This window comes from Pieris brassicae, chromosome 7 (genome assembly GCF_905147105.1).
Source record: "Pieris brassicae chromosome 7, ilPieBrab1.1, whole genome shotgun sequence".
In the NCBI taxonomy this organism is placed as follows: Eukaryota; Metazoa; Arthropoda; class Insecta; order Lepidoptera; family Pieridae; genus Pieris; species Pieris brassicae.
In genome coordinates, this window is record NC_059671.1 from 5,365,676 (window position 1) to 5,386,595 (window position 20,920).

General features: G+C 32.7%; 1 protein-coding gene across 1 annotated transcript in view; it reads left to right on the forward strand.

Annotated features, from left to right (window-relative positions):
* The first annotated feature begins 1,866 nt into the window (after positions 1-1,866).
* LOC123712479 overlaps positions 1,867-20,920 on the forward strand; it is a 69,710-nt gene continuing 50,656 nt past the window's right edge. Inside the window, exons 1-2 of the mRNA XM_045665587.1 lie at positions 1,867-1,987; positions 19,929-20,080. Coding sequence (XP_045521543.1) covers positions 20,034-20,080 — 47 coding nt within the window. The 5' untranslated portion in view covers positions 1,867-1,987; positions 19,929-20,033. The remainder of the gene's footprint in view (positions 1,988-19,928; positions 20,081-20,920) is intronic.

Sequence of the window (20,920 nt, forward strand, 5' to 3'; positions counted from 1 at the left end):
CATACAAAAACATAAATATTTCTTTATAATATTAGTACTTATACATACGATCGCAATTACGATTGGCGAAAGACGTTATATACACATTGCCAGATTTTGCATAAATACTATAAACCTGTTCATTTGATAGTTATGTTATTATTTGGTATATACTTAAAAGTATTTTTTTCCTAAGGTTACAATTGAGACTAAATACGATACTTTAGTGATCGCTACAACTGTAACTGCTGTAGCTACAAAGGCATTCTCGTTATTACATTTCACAAAAGCTCTCAACAAAGCAAAGGAATTCGATATTGTAACACAAATATCTCTACCAAAGCTGCACCTGATCTACGGCTATACGAAAGAAAGTAAAAAAAGTATTACATACTACGCCTACTACTATTTGGCCTAGTTAGTGGCATACAACATTCGTTGTATTTAATGCTCTATTACTATGTAAAATAGGACACGATTTAGCCTGTAAATATATGTATTTGTCAATCATTGTTGTGAAGATCAAAGAGACCGACATCGTTCATTCACAAGACACAGGTGGAAACTTTCCGTTTGTTCGGCACGCGCGTACTAACAGTATATGTATGTTGAAAAGAGAGACCTATACTATATTTGTATATAATTATTGCATGTGTGAAAAGGATAGACTAACTCGAAGCCGGAGGGAGAGAGAAATATTTTTGGCGGCGAGATGAGGCTGTAATTAATTTGATGAGCGGTGTACGCAGTTTGCTCATGTCATGATTAGTGATGTCGAGGTGTTATCGATGTCGGTATATTAAAAGGTGCGTTTAATGTTACCTATAAATAAATGCTTTATAACTAGTCTGACCATAAGTTCTGTTACAAATGAAAATACATTTTTTGAATCTTGTTAATTATTTTGAATTTGGAGAATAGAATACGTGTTATTTAAAAAACTTCTTTCGATTTTGCGCCATTTCACATATTTTTTCGGGGTGGCTGCGTTCTATTAGAACTAAAAAAGGCTGTTAGGCTGTTAAAGCCAGAATTCGTTGAAACCCCATTAAGAAGCAAAAAGTCTTATCGCGAGAAATGAAGATTCCCGCTAGCTCGGTGCTTATCGTTAATATATAGGACATGCCCAATCTTTAAAATTAAAGAGACTGCATCGATCAAAACGCCTTCACTGAGCAACATGATAAAGTGTATGCCCACAGTTCTAAAAAAGCTACTCAAGTGGTTGGAAAGGTACAACGTGGTCATAGTCCTGCGTCAGTAATGGTTTCGTATGGTGTGTCTAATCTAGGAGTCAAAAACTACATTTTTCTGACAATGGAGTGAAAATTTCAGCCAAAGTGTATTAAGATACAGTCTTTGATAATGTTGTGAAACCTTTCAGCAATACACTTTTTAAATATATACGCTTGGACTTTCCAGTAGGATTCTACACCTGGTCACAAGGCACGAACTTCCGGACATTATAAGGGCTGAAGACTGGCCCTCATCTTGCCCATACCTCAAGCCTTTAGACTTCAAATTAGGGTCAGTTTTAGAGGACATGACATACGTCGTCGCACATGAAGATTAGACTAAACTCTACAAATAATATAAAACGCTTTCTTCAATTTATGTAAAATTTTATTTTATATCAATGCTTTGACACAAACAAACGCAGCTCTGTTTCACTCCTTGGCATTTATTTACAAAACAGTTTATATTCGACGGGTTCACAGGTCTTCTAAAAGCGTTTTATTTATGTAGACGATGTCCTAGCTTTACCTTTAAGAAAGTTGATGAAATGTTTCATCGACATCGATACAGTACCTGCCTAGTAGCGGGGGCCGGGCGGCAGGTGCGTCCCAGACGCTCCGGCGCGCCAGTCTTTCGCGGCCGTTGCTCTGACTACACGTCGCGTTCTCTCGAACACATACCGACACGTGCGTGGCGCTTCCCCATACCGTTCTATTTTCAATACGCACCCTGTGTTGTGTGTGGCGTTTGGAATTTCACTTCTTGCCTATTGGTAAGTAACTGTTAATTCGAAATCGATGTTTACAACGGTGATTTGTGTGCCAGTGTCAATTTTTATTTCGCCCTACATTACGTGATGATGAAAATTTCGTAGATTTGTATCAGTTGCGATAACAAAGCTTCGATGAAGCGTATATAAAAGACATCAACGTGTGTCGATGTGATTTTCCCAGTTTTTTTTAGCGTTCGCTTGGGAACAATCGCGACTAGCTTTTTCATGTTGCACTTTCTTCGTAAGCATGGTTTAAAAGCCAGAAGTTGCGCTGAATCGGATTGCCAATATTTACGTGAATGAATTTCTATAACACTTATAAATATTAATGAAATATAAGATATATAGGACAAGTTCAATCAAAAGAATTTGATCATAAAATATTTAAATTAGAGAAAGCAGTTAATCCTTAATTAGATTTGTGGCAAATTGTATTTCACATCAGATTCAACTCTGTATCATTTGGTTATATTTAATCTTAAATGCGCTAAAACTCTATAAAAGTGACGATTATAGCGTATTTAAAATAACAGAGCTATATAATTTTGAAAATAATGCCAAATAAATTGCTATTCTAGTATCAATGGTATATTTTCATTCATAAGTTTTACCTTCCAAAACTGTATGAAGTACTGTACTGTATTACAGAATTTGGTATCATCTGGTTTGTGACCTGCGACCACGATGTATATGAAACATCAGTGCCAAAGTCCCACATAAGGCATAAATTATATAGATTTGTTAATTTATTAAATAAATTCCGCCATGGAATCTTAATGTACGAATAAAAGCCAACGGGGATAAATACTTAAGATCTTTAGATATAAAAGAAAACTTTTTTTATTGATATTGCCGTATAAAAATATATTTTACTTTATACGGTCCCATCCGTTGGGATGTAGATTGCCAGCTCTAGTATTACACCGACTTCTATAACTGTGCAGAGCTGGCAACCATAGAATTCTAGAAGTCTATACTCTATACCTTCCTTTTAACCTAAAGAAAATTATCATATAAACAAAATCAAAAGGTAAGTGCAATTAAGCAAGTTAATAATAAATTTGCGACTTGTCATGGAAAATATAACTGTATCGCAGCGGAGCCGAATTTCACTGCGCCTAATTATGATAAAAATCTAAGAAAAAACTTCTCAATCAACGGTCCTTAATGACATGGATTTGTGTCGAATTTCAGATTACAGTTTTATACTCTATGATTTGAGCTAGCCGTATGCAAATATTTGCTGTAGCAGCTTTATGTCCTCCATAACATTTAAATAATATTGATAGTGCTTTAGGTCGCTTATATTGTTATTAAGAAATATTTGCATATGGTTGGGACCAAACATCACATTCGCAAATGTTGTTTTTCGGATCGATCGCTGGTATATACAATAAAAAACATTTTAATAATTCCGCGCACAATTTTCCGTTGCTTAATTTTCCTTCTGTGCCATATTTCATAATACGATCAGAAAGTTTTGCTGAAACGGTTCTCGTGAACCTTTAACCACTGGCGGTACAACCTTTTAGATGGGCCTCAGATTTTTTACTAATAGAATCATAAACAATTTGACTAAATGTGTGCATAATAGACCTTGCAAATCGTGTTTTACTAATGCATTAAATGAAATATTTCATATAACACGACGGATTCGAAATTCAAAGAAAGTGTTAATTATGAAACCGGTCGTCAATTGTCATAGCATTTGTTTAAAAACGAATTTACATAGCATTCCTTTAGCCAAATTATATATTAAAAATGTGACTATTTTGAATATAGAATGCGGATGTTCGAAATTTAAAAAGTAATTAAAAGTTATCCCCTAAGCTTCGCTAACATTTCAATTTAGAACCTGATTGAGGATATATCACATACTGTAAATTATCCACAAGGACATAGGACACAAATTAATTAAAGAGTGTCTTAGAAAATAATTTAAAAAATCTTCAGCTCTATAAAACAGGAAGAACAGCAACATAGGAACCGTTATTATTTTAACACAATTATAATGCATTATACAAGTAGGTTAAAAACTATGTGTAATTATCATCTGTGGATCGTTCACGCACAGTGGTCCGACACGAGCCAAGATTATTGGATTAAGTGGAAAGCGGTTTATGTCTTACTGTTTTAGGCCTGCGTAAATTATGTTAATATACAATTAAAATATAATAAAATTATTAAGATTCTATGCATAGCTCGTTAAACAAAGCATAGTCATTCTGTAATATGAAAATGGCCTTAGACTTACAATTAGTCTCATATTTTCTATATGAAATTGATGTTAGAATATTTTTATACCTGACTCAGATTAAAGACTATAGACAAATAAGCCTTTTACAGCAATTCTTATATTGTATTGTAAAGATGAGAAATAATCTCTAAATAAATCAATTCAATATTAAAGTTTTATAAACGTTCGGCAATTTTAATTGACCCCTTAAAAACATCGCTTAAATTATCAACTGAGAAGAATAAGCGTAAGTCAGATGTAATTATTCACAAGTGATTAGATTGCTATCTCTTTAATCGCACACTCAAATCTGATGTTGGTATGCGTAAATTATTGTTCATTTTTTTTAAACACGATGATTTTAATTTAGAATTCTGATTGTACAAGTATATAACCTTTTTGGTGTTTATTGAGAATGTATAGACGAAATGATGTGTACGGCTGTTGGATTAACGATATTTTTACTTTTTAATCACTTACAAAAACAGGAATAAATACAAATTTAATGCCATTATATGGCTATACTTTTTTGTCTCTTTATTATACAAAATAATATAATCAGAATATGTTACATTAGAAAACCGCTGTGGTTTGTATTAATGTAACCATAGCAGTCTTGTTTAGGAGCGCGACAATTGCATATAAAAGTAGTTTTTTAGTTGGTTAGCGTTAGGCTATCTAATATCTGATTGGGTAGACCATTTATTAGCAGCGGTAGCAAATACCTCAACGTACTCTCGCCATATACGTTGTTTGGTCTCCATGTACAGAGCAAAATCTGCGTTACCGCTCGAGGCTTTACATCATGCTCCACTCTTTTTTTATGTCATCTCGGAAAAAGTGCTCGACTAGAAGACATTTATTTACTTTTACTACTAATAATACCGAAGAATGTGCCTACGTCTGACTATACAGTCGGGGAGAAATTTTTACGATTTATTTAACCCTCACGATAATACATCTAAGATTCTCTGTGTAAACAAAATGTGTAGTCTTGGCTCCTATATGATAGATGACTTTATTTTGAGTATAGACATATAACCATAATTAAAAAAACGTGTTTCTTAAGATTTGGGAATGGAAATGGGTAATAGGGTTGTGCAATGAATTTCATTTATCTATAGTTTTCCTGTTAAAAGTATATAACTAGAACAATGTAATACATATGGTATTAAATTACAAATGTCAATTTCCTCTTATTAAGTCTGTTAAAATTAGACCTGACTTATCGAACGTTATCGAAGAGCTAGATTAATAAAATAGCTGTTAAGAGATTAAACGCGGCATATTTAATCAGGACCGGCGTGAACCATTCAGATAGAGGTGAAAATGGTTTAACTAATATTTGAGATTAAAATCTAATAATTAAATGTCGCTTTGTTGAAATAACATTATATTGTATGAGGAAATACTATGTTCTTTGAAATTGATAGGTAAATTATTACTAGTATCAAAAATGTATGACATTAAACGCGTTTCTAAATCTACTTTAAATAGGTTTTTTTGTATTAAGTATGGTAAATACAGTGTATTAATGAATTATTTATTAATATCATCACGCCTCTTGCAAGGGTGTAGGCAGGTACCATGGTAGTTCACTTGCTACCGTCCTGACATACCTCGCTAGCTTTTATTTTTAGAACGGGCAGCAGGCTCACCTGATGTTAAGTTATAATCGAACACTCAATGCCAAAGGGCTCGCTAGCGCGTTGCCGTCCTTTTAAGAATTGGCACACTTCCACCACTATCATGATATTCACCATGCTCGTCGGTTTGGGGGGATTTTAGCTTGTTCCTTCTCTTGTATTTCCTGGATTTGGTTCAGGTATGTACGATTCTCGATATCACCATTGACAGTTGACTTGTATATCCAACTTGTTAATCGCTTCTCATAATCCGTTCCACATGGCTAGACCACCTAAGCATTTCCTTTTGTATCCTTATCATTACGATGTCTTTAAACCCACTCTACCTACGTATCTCATTATAACTTTTAAAAATTAACTTATAAACTCAATAAACAATCCAGACGGTCATATTTGTAAAGCGCCTTATTCGTAAGTCGATAAAATACAGTAGAGACAAAATGAGCGGTATTTCATGACGTATCTTAATTCGGTCCCTCGCTCGCGTCTAGCGGAATTCCATATAATCATTATTAATTTATTAATATATACGGAGCACAGCTCTCTCCAGTTTGTAGAGCTTATGCTCCGCTGCGCAAGCGCGTGATGGATCCTACACTATCGTACGAATTTACGTCGCTGAAATTTCTCTTGTATGTAAAATTTGTACGGAAATAGAGTTTAATTTTTTTTCAATTTGGTTAACTGTGTGTACAGGTTATTTCACATTAGGAAGTATTAAAAATAAAATTTAATATTTACGTTTCTAAATATATTACCTATTTTTAAATACGTACATGTACGTTAGTTAGTACGGACATCTTTAAATAAATTTGAATAAAGAACACTAAATATAATAGATAAACATTTAAAATTGGAACGAACACTTGTTCTCGAGACACAATTATTTTTGTAACGAATTACGTGCTCAAAGTACGCGACTAATAAGTCAAATACGTGATCTGTGAAGTCAAATTGAATATCCGTAAAATTACTCCATACAAATTGCCCAGATGGTGTCATGGCGGCAAATTAGTGTCTTACGTTTGTTTTACAAAGACTTAATAAAGTTATTGTCATTGATCGTCGTTTGTTACAGTCTACATATTTTCTTTTACAGAGTGTAACGTTTAGAGATTGTAGTGCAATAGGACTAAATACACATCATATACTAATTAACTACTTCCGCTCTAAAGTTTATACATTTAAAGCGCGTTCGATATTTGAATGGTTTTTTTTAATGGAACGGGTGGCTAACGACCAAGCATTTTGAATCAAGTACTAACCGCCACCCATGGACACCTGCAACGCCGGGGGGCTTACGGAAATATTAACCTTGCTTGTCTTCCTAAAAAAAACGTACAAAATCTTTAAAATATGACTATAAAATCATATCACACACGCGCTACCTACCAATTTCTCCGTTCCGTAAATATAATTGTCAATATCAGACTAATTATCTCAACAAGTGCTAGTCCCCATGATTGATTCAACTTGTGATCTTAGTGAGCAAGTACCGTAATACTCGGTAACATAAGAACTGGCGAAACGACCGACCAAATATAGGAAACTTGTCTGTCGATTACCGATTGTATTTATTTTATACACGACTAGAACATCACTTAATTTATTGTATAAATGGTATTGTTAGCGAAGCATATCTAGGGAATAGAAATGCGAACACTGAGAAACGGTTTTCGCAATAATATTTATTTACAAAAGCTTGACAAAGCTAGCTGATACTTTGGTACAGATAAAGGATACAAGAGATAATCATAATCAGGGAAAAATACATAGATTCATAAGTGATAAAAAATTTTGGAAAATTATTTTTATAGTGGGAGCAACTATGCAGAGCTAGCTCGTAATTCAGAATGCTCAGTCGTGATATTGGTAAGTTTTGGCCAACACGCGTTCTTTTGAAAAGAAAGTGGACTAATGCTGACTTTTGGAAAAATCCTGTGTAATTAGGATAAGAAGAAACTATCTAAGTTGTTTTTAAAAGTTCTTTCCATAGATTTTTTGGTTGTTTGTTGTGATGTCTGTTTGGTAAGAAGTTTAATAAGCCATTACTTTGTATGGTGTTTAGTTCTAGTGCAGGACCTTGAAGATGCTTGTGTTCGTTTAAATTATCAATGTTCAATACATAGCCAGAAATAATTTTGTATGTTGCTATTAAATTTTTTCTTAGCTGTCTTTAAGAAGCTTTATATGATAACACAATTTTTATTTAAATAACACAGTTTTCTTTAAAAAAAACAGTCTACTTTAATGTAATACAATATACAAAAAATCTCTAGTAGTACTCTCTAAAGCTCTTTCGTCTTTTTATGTAAAAATTTCTCCATACATTCAATATGAAGAGTAAACATTGACTGAATAACAGTATTTTTTTGCCGCGGACCATTCCTATGCAAAAAAAAATTGCTCACCAAAGTATTTCCGAGCCAATTCGACTTATAGATCGGATCGTACCAACGCATTTGCGTTTTCTGTTACTATACATTGGCAGCGGTATCACCTAACTTTAGGTGAGCCTTTTACAAGGTAACTTTTTGTATGTAAAATTAAAGCCCATAAAAATTATAAGCTCTATAAGTGAATGAAAGCGATAAAGATTAAAATAAGTTTGCCAGTTTATTAATGGTAATGTAGCCAATAATTGTTGATTGAACTTTACTATTTCTCTGTTTTTGATTAAATTTTCGTATTTCGCTACAAACCAATTATAATCTCTTAAAGTCTATAAATTCTAGGTCGTTATGTTATGCTATAATTTTATGTAGAAGCTGGGAGTCTACTAGTGGCTATAGACTAAAAAGTAATTTATTTCGTTGTTATATTATTATGTTGGTCACATATCACTGTAATTTTATTACAATGGTAACTTTTTTTGTAAATAAGCGTAAGAAACTTTTACTTACCTTTACAGTTCAAAATTAACTTGTTAAGATCTCACTTTTTATACTACAGTTTTCTCTTTACATAAATGACAGTTAGTTTAATATTAACATTAATTTTACAACGTTGTAAGTGCATTCATAATATCATAATAATTAATGCCTTACAAGCCCTAGCTTATAGTGACAAAATATTAATTGTATGCCAAAATTGAGACACACAAATCGTTAAATAATTTATTTTAACCTGCGCATACGGTTTTTCGAAGGATCAGCATTAATGTCAGACCTAATCAACTGGAGTGTCGGGCCCAAAAGTGTAAGGAGACTGAAGAGTTTTTTCTATTAATAAATGTATACATTTTTAATTGCCTAAATAATGAGTGAAAGAATGTCGCGTCTAGAGAGCCGTAAGAGAATGGGCAGTGGGCCGCTACGTATGAAATTAAAAATTATAACGGCAAAACGGTCTTACGAACAATTGTTCTAATTTTCCTCGGAATAAATGCAATAGCGCTCTCATTATCAAGTGGAGAGGCACTTATCATAAGCACTGTTGGCACGAACACGCAACACGGTATTTCATTGATAATTTGAAATCGGCTGTACTTTTGTTTGAATTTGTACTCTTAATTTAATTAATAACATAAAAGTTATATTTAATTTTTCTTAAGTTTATCTTATTTAAGTCTATTATTTTTGGATTTACTAGGTAATAAGATTTTAAAAACCTATTAAACATTTTAAAGTCCTTACTATATTCCACATACTCAATTGACATACAATTGTCCATATATTTCACGCATGTCATCATCAGTCTTTAAGGTGACAGGCATGGGCAGTATTTAACAATCAATTGAATTTATTTACACTTAATACACTCCCACAGCTCACGCTGGAATTTAGAATATTATTTGTTTGAAATATTTTTTACATTTTAAAGGTTATAGTGAAATTGTATAAATGTATGATTAAAATATTGCTACAAATTAAGAAAGCCTTCTTCTAACTACGCTACAAGGAAAATAGAGCTGTTGGTAATTGTTTGAAAAATAATTATCATTAGCAGACGCTATATGCACCAATATTATGAGGCTCAAATTTCTGATTGTGACTTAGAAAAGTTTTTTATAAACCGTTCAGCCTTCTAACACAACGCGCTGGATTTTTCATAATTATGCCGGTGCATTACATTTGGAGAAATATTTTATAAAGTAATCAGGCATCTTTACTAACTACATACACAGAATATAGAGCAACTAAAGCTCGATCTTTCCGTCAAAAATAGCACGTTTAAATAGTCTAACATTGTTTTGAATTCTGTTAGACAGTACATACATTGTTCAAGTATAATTTATGAAGCCATAAGCATTGGCGATTCTCATAAACAACATAGACAAGCTACCTCTTAATTTTAAATAGACTTCCATAGACATTATTGTTTAGTAATCAATTACAAAATTATTATATACATAAATATAATAACAAATATTGATGAATTTGTCTACCCGCGGTCATTGTTCACTTTTAAGCGTCATAGTTTTAAAAAATATTTATGGTATTAATAGATACCCGATTGAATAGTGGTATTCTTCTTCACAGTAGAAGACACTTCTTCATTGAATGTCGTATTACCGTAAGGTGCCTCCTGCCCTTGTCTCAGCACATCTGTCATGTAGGACCCCTTAAGAGTCGTGAATTAATCACACCAGTAGTTTGGTGGTCTTTGCCTACCACCTTGCCGACGATCAGCTTGTCCAGGTTATGTGGCTCGCGGGCGATACCCTTTGTTTAAGAGTTTAACCTACGAATTTTGAGTTGATTCAAGATTGGTTGGCGGTATTTCTATGGCCTCAGCTGTATCGTTGGATACAATTTTATAAGTACGCTTACTTATTTGTATGATGAAGGTATCTTAAGTAAGAGGTATGTCATCCTAGTCTCACCACCTACTTATCTATGAAAGAAAATGGTAAATATAGAATGAATTAGTATTGGTATCCCAAAAATGTTGTGCTCTTTAAAACGTATAACCATCATATTCATAGAAACTCATAAAATTATAAAAGGATAGTTTTAATTACTTAGTTTACTTTCACCATTAACCAATGGAAAATTGAGAGTTGTTTTATCGCATAAAACGGCCTAACCGCAGATTTATTTTAATTAACGCTTGTTCGAAATACATAATTTCAATTTAATAATTTTTCCAAAAAAAATGAGGGTGATCTCAAATATTTTTTCTCGGCCGACCGTCACATTTATTAGTTGAGTCATTGTTGAGATTTACTCGGGTTACGTTAGACACATTTTTATTTTGATATATACTTTTTGTTCATTATAATTGATAATAGTTACGTCCACTATTTAGAATTTTATAGTGAGTGTTTAGTGCGTTTTTGAGAATTATCGTGAGGCAAGGTATTAACGCATCAGTCTAACCTCTCTTTTGTTCCCAAACTAATAGAATTCCTCCAAATCCTTACAGCTGATAATATTGTGTGCCTTTCTTCCTGTTAAGAAGCTATTGTAACGAGGTATGTACTCAGGACTTATTATTCTAGTATAACATTGTGTATCCACGGCCACCGAACCGTTCTTTGTGGTACAACGTTCATGTTTGTCTTAGTTTATTCTAATACTTATTATGTTCAAGTGTAAATGATACGCATAAAGTTGTCTTGCATATTAATTATAATACTAATAAAAGTCGAAGTTTCGATAAACTTTTTACAAAGTTTATAACTTAATATTAGTTACCAGCTGGAAAACATGGTTATTTATAATAAAACCACATTTGTCAAAGCGTTGTTAAGTCAACGTTAAACGAGCTCCAACATTCGCCACCATTAAACCAGTGCTGCTACCTTTTAGGCCTGGGCCTCAGATTACTGCATGTATTTCGGTATCATTTATTTTTCTTAATAGGCAAGTAGGTTATCAATTGTCGGTGCCTGACACACGCCGTCGACTTTTGAGGCTATGCATCCTCTCGATGTCTTTTCTTGTGCGCACATAACACTCTCTCGTAAGGTTTATACATCGTACGAGCGAGTGTTATGGATAATTTATTGGTGTGTTAAGTCACTAGGCCAATAGGCATTTACATACTTTATCAAAAAATTTATACAAATCTCAAATTATAATATAGGAATAAAAATATAGGAAAGGTAAAAATATTATTTGAGGGATTTATATTAATTGTATGCTATTCACTAACTTTTGCAAACATATTTTTCGATTTATACTTTACCAGCTTTGTATGTATCAAGTTATAAAGTTTCGATATAATCTAATCCCCGTATCATATCTAGTTATATGGTAAATGGTGGATGTAATTGAACAAGTCTGGTTAACTACTATATATAGTATGATTCATAAATCTTGTCATTTTGGTATCTAATGAGAGTTTATAGATTATTTACGAACGAAACTGTTAGTTTTTTATACATAATATATAAGCAAACATAAAATTAACCAAAAGTATTTAAATGACAATTAATAAAATATTACATTTATTTCTAAAAAATCTGCCTTAAAAAGCAATAGATAACTATTATTTATCAACTTTGATGCATTGCATGTTTGGTTTCATTCAACGGCAACGGGTCTTTTCACTAACAAGGCAACTCTTCCAGGCTAGGAAAAAGTAAAGGTAATTTAAAAAAAAAACTGCACGTAACAATGTACAGTTACACAACCATATAAAAATTAATAATAAAAATTAAAAGCTAATCTTACAATACTTCCAAAATACACAAACAATATATATTTACCAGTCACGATTAAGTATATATAATGCTTCAACAGATGGAGAGGTGGTTAAGACGTGTTAAAAAAATGTGTTTATTCATTTTATTTATTTCATCATATTACATTACAATGAGTAAAATTTTTGAACCCTTTTAAATAAAAAATACCAAATTATATAGTGTTTATATAGAAAACTTTTGAAGAGTATTATAATTACTTGTATATTAGTGAATTAATTAATCTATGTCTAATAATAGTAATTTTATTAATTAACGGTGGGTATTTATTATTTCCTATTGATTGTAAATATGTCAAACAACGGCGGTTCACTCATTGGCTGTGTCATTGATTGAGGTTTGTTTCCTACCTGTAAATAATTCTTAAAAGGGATTGATAAACTTGTACAACTTATATTATGTATTGTTGCAGTTATATTTATCATTAACTAGTGGACCCGACAGACGTTGCTCTGTCTTAACTATAAATATTGATTACGAATTGGTATAATTAACTAAATATTTCAAACTTACCAAAACTCTATATGAAATTAAACTTTTAATATTAGGCGTGATAGCTCTGAACTGACAGTGACATGCACTAAGAAATTAATTCCCTTTTTAAGACTTATTTTTTGTTGTATTTGTTATTGTCTCCTGACAAAAATATAATTAGCGAAATCAGTCAAGCACTTCACGCGTGATGCCGTGACCAAGGGAAATAGGGATTCATTTATATATATATGTAGATAAAAAACAACGTTTAATAATTATAATAAATAAACAATGCAAAGGCAAACTTTATTGTATCTCAATATGTTTATTTGCTTAGCCTACCTTTTTACTAGCGACACAACAACATATAGAACATTTTGCTATGCTAGCCAATAAAAACCGTCCGCTTTTTCAAAATAAAAACCTAAGTACTAAATAAGCGTATAAACTAAGCGTTCCATTTTTTTAAAATATTATTTCCATTTCCCTTCCGGGACCTTGGCCTGGTGGGAGACGCCAACCCTTTAAGGTAATAATAAACCGTTCCAAATAAGGGACTTTCCTTTTTGGGAAAGAGGAGATTTCGACACTCCTCTGCTACTTCGCTTCTCGGTCACATGCCTGCCTGATTGCGTACCTATGATATAGGGGTCCCTGTTTTTAAGAAAAACTATACGTATTGGATTTTCTTTCTTTGAGAATTGTTAAAAAAATAGAATAAAGATGCCACGTATCGATGCTAGAAGCTGCGAGTTATAAACAACAGATAAAAATAGATTTTTAAGAGTCCTTTTCTTGAAACCTTTTTTATATTAACTCTGAAGTATCAGTAAAGTTTTCTGATATCCGAGAAATTTATTCAATTGCATAACATTAAAGTAATTTTAAAATATAAACAGAATTTCTTGATTATATCAAATTGATATTGCCAATCGAATAGCGGAAACCATATCCAATTACTAGCAAAGTCTTTGATTCACGATAGATGATGTTATCACTTATACATGTTTCTGTCTTTATTTGCAAAACATAAGTGACTTATGTTGTAAATTTATGTTTTATTTGATCATTTCAAATATAAAAATAAGACAGCAGAAATATCCCTTTTTATTAACTCTACGCACTCTTCGATCAAGAAGCTTACGCGGCCGCAGAGCAGGCAAAATATAAGATCTTTCCTCTTTCCTCTAACATTGATTTAGTTTTTTCGAAGTAGAGACTCTTGGGTCGTTCAGGGGTCGTTAAATAAAAATTTAAGATGGCGCCTGGTACATTTCTCGCTCAACGAAAAAGTTTTGCAATCAAACGAGAAAATGCTGCCAACATTAAAGGTACACTGCCACAGGGACCAAATTTTATATATTATTTTATATATGAAATGCTTGAACACTTTTACTTAAAATTATCTGCTTCTGCAAATTTATTTTGTCACGATAAGATTTTTTACTCAGCCTACCTTTTTAGTAGCCACTTAACGTATAGAACATCTTGCTATGCTACCCCATTGATACTACCTTCGCAATTTTTCCATATTTTTGTTCCATAAAAACAATTCTCGGAGTTCAAGGAATCAATAAAAAACTCAGTCGAATTGGTCCAGCCGTCTTAGTGTTTTGCGTTTAGCAACATATTTCGCAATTCACTTTTATTTATATATTTTATTCTTATTATAAGAATTATTTAATTATTTGAAATATGTTATCTTTAAAACTCATCAGCAGATCCCAAATTCTTTATAATGGATTTTTATTTATTTGCGCTCGTAAGCGCATCTATTGAAAATACCTCAAAAGCATGAACAATGCAATGTCATGGTGATTTAATCGGATCAAAGATAACTAACGGTTAACTTATTGTATTAAGGGCTTGTTTATCTCATTTTTAAAATCGTTTTTTAGTAATTCGTAGTTGGTCACGCACCGTATGGAATGTATCGAAACATTGAGTTCAAGAAAACACTACGGTTGAACAGTTTTGACCATTGAAACACATGTAGTAATGTGACGGTCCCTTACACTTTATAAAACCTGTTTTAGTTTTTTTAGCTCGAAAAAAATATCTATGACTCATATTTGAAAATAGAACTCGAGTTCATAAACTAACATTACCTCAAAGTCAATTGTAACATTACCGCATCTTGGGAATGTTTCTTGTATCTGCATATCAAGTTTCTTTACAAATATATTCAGCATCGAAATCGCTTTACTGAATCGGCTATCGAAACGCCTATCTTGACGATACTGCTATTTAACATACATTAAGTGAAGGTTTTGCCACGCCATAATTTAACATAAGTTTATTGTAATAAGAACGTTATTTGAAAAGCGGGAATTAAATTATGATGGGGTTTAAATACAATATGTTTAAGCTATTACGAAAAGTGGACTTACCGTCTTTGCAAACAGTTCTTAAGTGGCCGTTCGTGCTCGATGGATTTACGGGAATATATGATCTACATTAATTGCAGTGACTATTTGAATTAAGGTGAAAACTAGCAATTTTTCTACACTTTCATCAAACTCAGGTACGCTATTTTAATGAAAGCGTACAACTATTAAATCTTAGTATTAGATTGGGTTCGGATTAACTAATTAATATATACTATATTTAGTTTTGTTTTTAAATTTTTAATCCATACACCGTTTAATGTACCTTACCAATAATAATTTATACTAAAATTTCTTTATATGATTAATAAAAAGATTATACGATCATTCTTCTAATAGACCAAAGATTATGGTAATTGTTTTATAGTCTGTGATAAATGATCGCGAATGTAATCGGATACATTGCAGGAACAAAATCGGATACATTTATCTCAGTCCAAAGACAATAGAAAAAAGAAAGTTAGGTAAAGATTTACAATGTGTCGCGTCGAATCGCTGTGACGTAGAACGGGCCGTAATATATAACGGTACATATGCGACGGATCGACGCGAGGTATAGAGTATAGGAATGGTATTATAGCAAGTCGTTAAGACCTTTTCATTTCAAATGGTTCTTCTTATGGGAGATATTTGAAATTGCAGCTCAGTTGGATATGTAGTATAATTTTGTTGTGTCATTTGTATTAATAATAATAAAAAATTAATAAATAGAAAATAAAATCAAATTTAAAAAGTTTGGTCCCTGTCTGCCTTTAATACTGGCGGCAGTTCCTCGCTATATTGCGATACTTACTCATTCATGGAAGAAAGTACCAGCTTCTGGGATAATAAGTAATTTAAATCTTTGATTAGTCCCTGTGCACTTGAACATTACGGCCCAAGAGTCTTTACTCCAAAGGGAGTAAAATCAATGTTGGAAATCAATTAATTTTATAAAATAAATTAAAACAGTTTTATGTCGATGTCTGTATGCGACTTAAGCCTGCAAAAAGATAATTATTACATATATTTAACGTTACCTGTAATACAAGTAATTCAAAGTATGATTTACAATGCGAAAGGCATGACTAAAGTCCTCATACACTAAACTATAAGCCATACCAACGTCTTTTACTATAGTGAATGCTGTGAGACGTGTTTCAATAAATAATGGATTTGTAAATAGTAGCCCGAGTCGTGTCTACCTTAACTCACTTTGATTCGTGTTTAAGTTGAACTCAAGGCAAACATAAAGCTTCTTATCTGTAAATATTTCTACGTCTCTTAAGGTTTTTTTTATACATAAACAAGCAATACTGCATAAAAAATAAAAAAAATACATTGAAAAGGATCTCTAACAAATAGTTCGTTAATTATTAATATCTAAAACACCTTATTAAAACATGTTTATTATTTCTGTTTATCTAAAACTAAGTATAATACCTTATCGTTCACATATATTGTTTTATTCTCTTACTGTCAAAGAAATAAAATTGAAAGGGAATTGTTGCATGTTTTTCTTTTTAAAATATGGTTACCATGGAAACAAACACTAATAATTTTATGGCAACACTATCACGTCATCTACGTTTAATAAACAAATCTATTTGAAATACGTTCTATATTTAAAAACTCAATACCATTGACAATATTATTCCGTGATAATAAAGTCGTGATTTAAATATAGAAATCCTTTCTGATTGTTGGTTTTTAGGTCGAACGTGAACCTCCTTAGTGTCGCGGAGGGCAGAGGTCGGCCCTCTAATGAGAATTCGACGGTGAAGCTATCGGAATGCGGAGGCTGCATACATTATTTATTTTGGAAGATAATTGAAATTCGTTTAAAAATTATACATAACTGTCATATGAAGTACTCAAGGGTATTTCATATTTCGCGGGATTCTTTTATAAAGGCTCATCTGATATTAAGTGATACCATAGACACTCATACTGCCAGAGGGCTCGCAAGCACGTACACTTTTATTCGTACTCTCTTTTCTTTAAGGACCGTTCGAATTGGGAGTACTTAAAAGGTCAGCAGGGTACCGTCATTATAAAAAATGTATTTAAAATATTGAGATTTGAATCTCAGCATATTTTTACTCGTAGAGTTACTTTGAGTTCATAAAAGGTTATATGGTTATACCTTATCATTTTATTAAGGCTTGAGGAAGTAATAAAAGATATAGGTGAAGAATAATTAAGTGATTTCAAGTTTTGACTCGCTTGTAACAAGCTATGTCCGGATATCAGTATTGAGATCAGAGCGAGGTTGTTTTTGTTGTAAAACGGCTGTAAATTATTTGTCCCCTACTAAACAGTTATAGTCTGTATTAATGTTTGAAACGATTATAGGTAACGTCCAAAGGGTTTTGATTTGTTATGAAAAGATTAAGCGCGTTGCAATAAGTTTGACGTAGCCTCTCTTTCAATCGGTAAATCATATCTGAGTATCGTGGTCAGCTGTTTGGTAAGAATTGGCGCGAATAATTATCCTCCACCAAATCCGGTCCTGCGCTTCATTAACGGTGTATAATTTTGAGGATGAGGACTTGATCAGTCCATCTCGTCGGCCAACGTTCACGCGATTGCTTTCGGTATTGCCAATTACGATGAGCTTCTCTAGGTTCTCGTTCTCGCATCGTATGACCAAAGTACGAAAAGATACGTGGTTGACAATTGAATGCTCCATAAAAATATTTCATCATAAATGGCATTTAAAAATTACTGCTGCAAATATAAGGGTTTAGGAATATTTGAGAAGATTAGCTTTGAGTTGAAGATGAATATAGATTACGTTAGTCAAACAATTGCCTCTTATTAAAACAAAAAAAATTGGCGATTAAAAGGAGTGGCGGAGAGTTTATTGCCAGTTCTTCTCTTCCGTTCTACGCCCTTAATTTGAGAACTGGCAGTAAATGTAAAATTAGAAGCATTTAATGTTTGTTGTTTTTGACGTTCATTAGTGTACATTGTGTTATTTATTTTATTTATTTATTTATTTATTTATTTATTCATTTGGGAAACAAACAGATACATCTCTAAAAGTAGAAGTCAGAAAAGAAATATAAACATAAGAATTAAAGCATTGGATATATCCACAAAAAGTTTCACTGATTAAAAAAAGGATATAAAGCAAAACAAAACGTGACATAACAGAGAACAAAATATTTAAGTAGACAATATAAAGTTTATAGATCGGTAGAACGACAACAAAACACATACTAGTAGCCAAAATAAGAAGAAAGATACAAGGTTTACTACTCGAATAGTTGTTTTAACCTATTCTTAAATGAAGCAGTAGAGGAGTGCGAAAAAAGATCGATATTAGTAGTAGAATCAAGAGTAGAACACATCCTGTGAAGAGGCTCACGGAACCCAATGTTGGTTCTGGGAGTCGGAAGGTTAAAGGTTCTGTGCGAGCGTAGAGATCTGGCAGGAATATTGAATCTTATGAGTTCCAGAAGATTTGAACAAGTTAATTCATATACGCATATTTTTCTTATAATGACACAATCTATCAAACTACGCCTAGTACTCAAAGAAAGCAAATTATATTTTTTTAAAAGTTCGTTGTATTTAGCCCTACCACCGTTCATGCGACAATTTAAAATACGCAAAAATTTCTTTTGTACAGCCTCCAGTTGTGTGACATATATAGCGTAGTAGGGATTCCAGATTGGACTAGCGTATTCCAACTGAGACTGCACAAGCGTCTTATAGAGGTGAATATATGTGGTTCTGTCTTTGAAAGGTTTGGTGATACGCGTTATGAAACCCAACATACGGTAGGCTTTATTAATAATCAAGCCTATGTGTTTATCTAGGGATAATTTGGAGTCAAGAAGGACCCCAAGATCCCTTACAGAGCCCACACGTTCGAGGGAATGGTTTCCAAGGGTGAAGTTGGCCGTGATTGTTTTATGTATTTTCCTTGTAAACACGATATGCTGACATTTACTGTATTTTAAGAATAATTTGTTTATTTTGCAGTAGTCATCTAGCCTATCGAGATCTTCCTGAATAAGTTCCACATCAGAAAGTGCAACTACCGTTTTATATAACTTTAAGTCGTCTGCGTATAACAAGTACTTGCAGTGTAAAAAACATTTAGATATGTCGTTGATAAATAAAGAAAAGAGCAACGGCCCAAGGATTGAGCCTTGGGGGACACCGGATGTCACTACTATTTGAGAAGAAGTAAACCCATTTATTACCACTGATTGCACACGATTAGATAGATATGCCGTAAACCATCTTAAAAGATTGCCCTTAATACCATTAAAAGACAGCTTTTGTAAAAGCATCATATGGTCAACCTTATCAAAAGCCTTCTGAAAGTCCGTATAGATTGTGTCTATTTGATGTTTATTATCTAAACCGCTAAAAATATAATTAGTAAAAACAAGGAGGTTAGAGAGAGTAGATTTACCAGCTGCGAATCCGTGCTGTTGTTACCTATATGAATAAATGATTTTTGACTTTGGCTTAAAACTCAGCATAATCTGTGTCCGCAATGTCAGTTGCCAATATATCGATTCCATAGTCAACTGTTTTTTCTTTATTTCAGATTTTCTGCCGCGCAAAAAGTGTTGTGTAGGTGCGAGGATATGCGTAGTAATAGGACGGGTGAGCACAGGTGACATTTGTGTTTAATGCCAGTGCCGTGTTCATAATGTTTGTTTGGAAAGCGAACACGACCCGCCGGAAGTGCGGTAGCTGGTAAGTTTTTTTTCTAGATTATAACTACGAGCATGAAGTATAAACACCTAGTTTTAATGCGTATTACAAAGTACGACACTGAAAGTTTTATTTATAATTAGCTGCCCCCGCGAACTTAATTTCGCCTTAATTTGTTTTTTGACTTAGCCTACCTTTTTACATATTACACTTTTCCATATTAACCCATAGAGGGTTTAGCTGTTGCAAAATAAAAATCTAGGTTCTAAGTTTCAAATTTTTCTCTCCATAATAGTTCCTCAGAGTTCAAGGAATAAATTTAAAAAAAATACTCGAATTGGTAGTGCCGCCTTCAAGCTTTGCGTTTAGCAACATATATCGACATATACGATTCATCTATATTTATTCCACCCTATATATTTTTTTTAATACAAATATTATATATTGAAATACTTATTTACTCCGTTGGCCCTGCGACCCGATATAGGACGCAAGAAGCACGAGATAGACTTCGTTGGAAAAATATAGTCGCAAGGGCTAATGCATATAAAGGGCTGTCCATGGATGATAATTATGACCTAAGCAAATCTGTTATACAATTCACATTGCTCAGATATCAACCTGTATCGAACATAATGTATTTAAAAAGAGATTCTGTAACATTTTCTTTACTTTAATAAAATATATACGACCAATTACCAATAAACTGATAAGTATATTAAAAGCTTTTGTGTAAAAGATCTTGTTAAGCATACTCAAATTACAAAAATGCTATTCATCTCGATATCAACGGTTTTCTTAATAAGTCATGATGATGGGGCAAACATAAGTTCAGTTAGTGACCTACATACAAATATTCGGGTATGTGATACGGTAAACGTT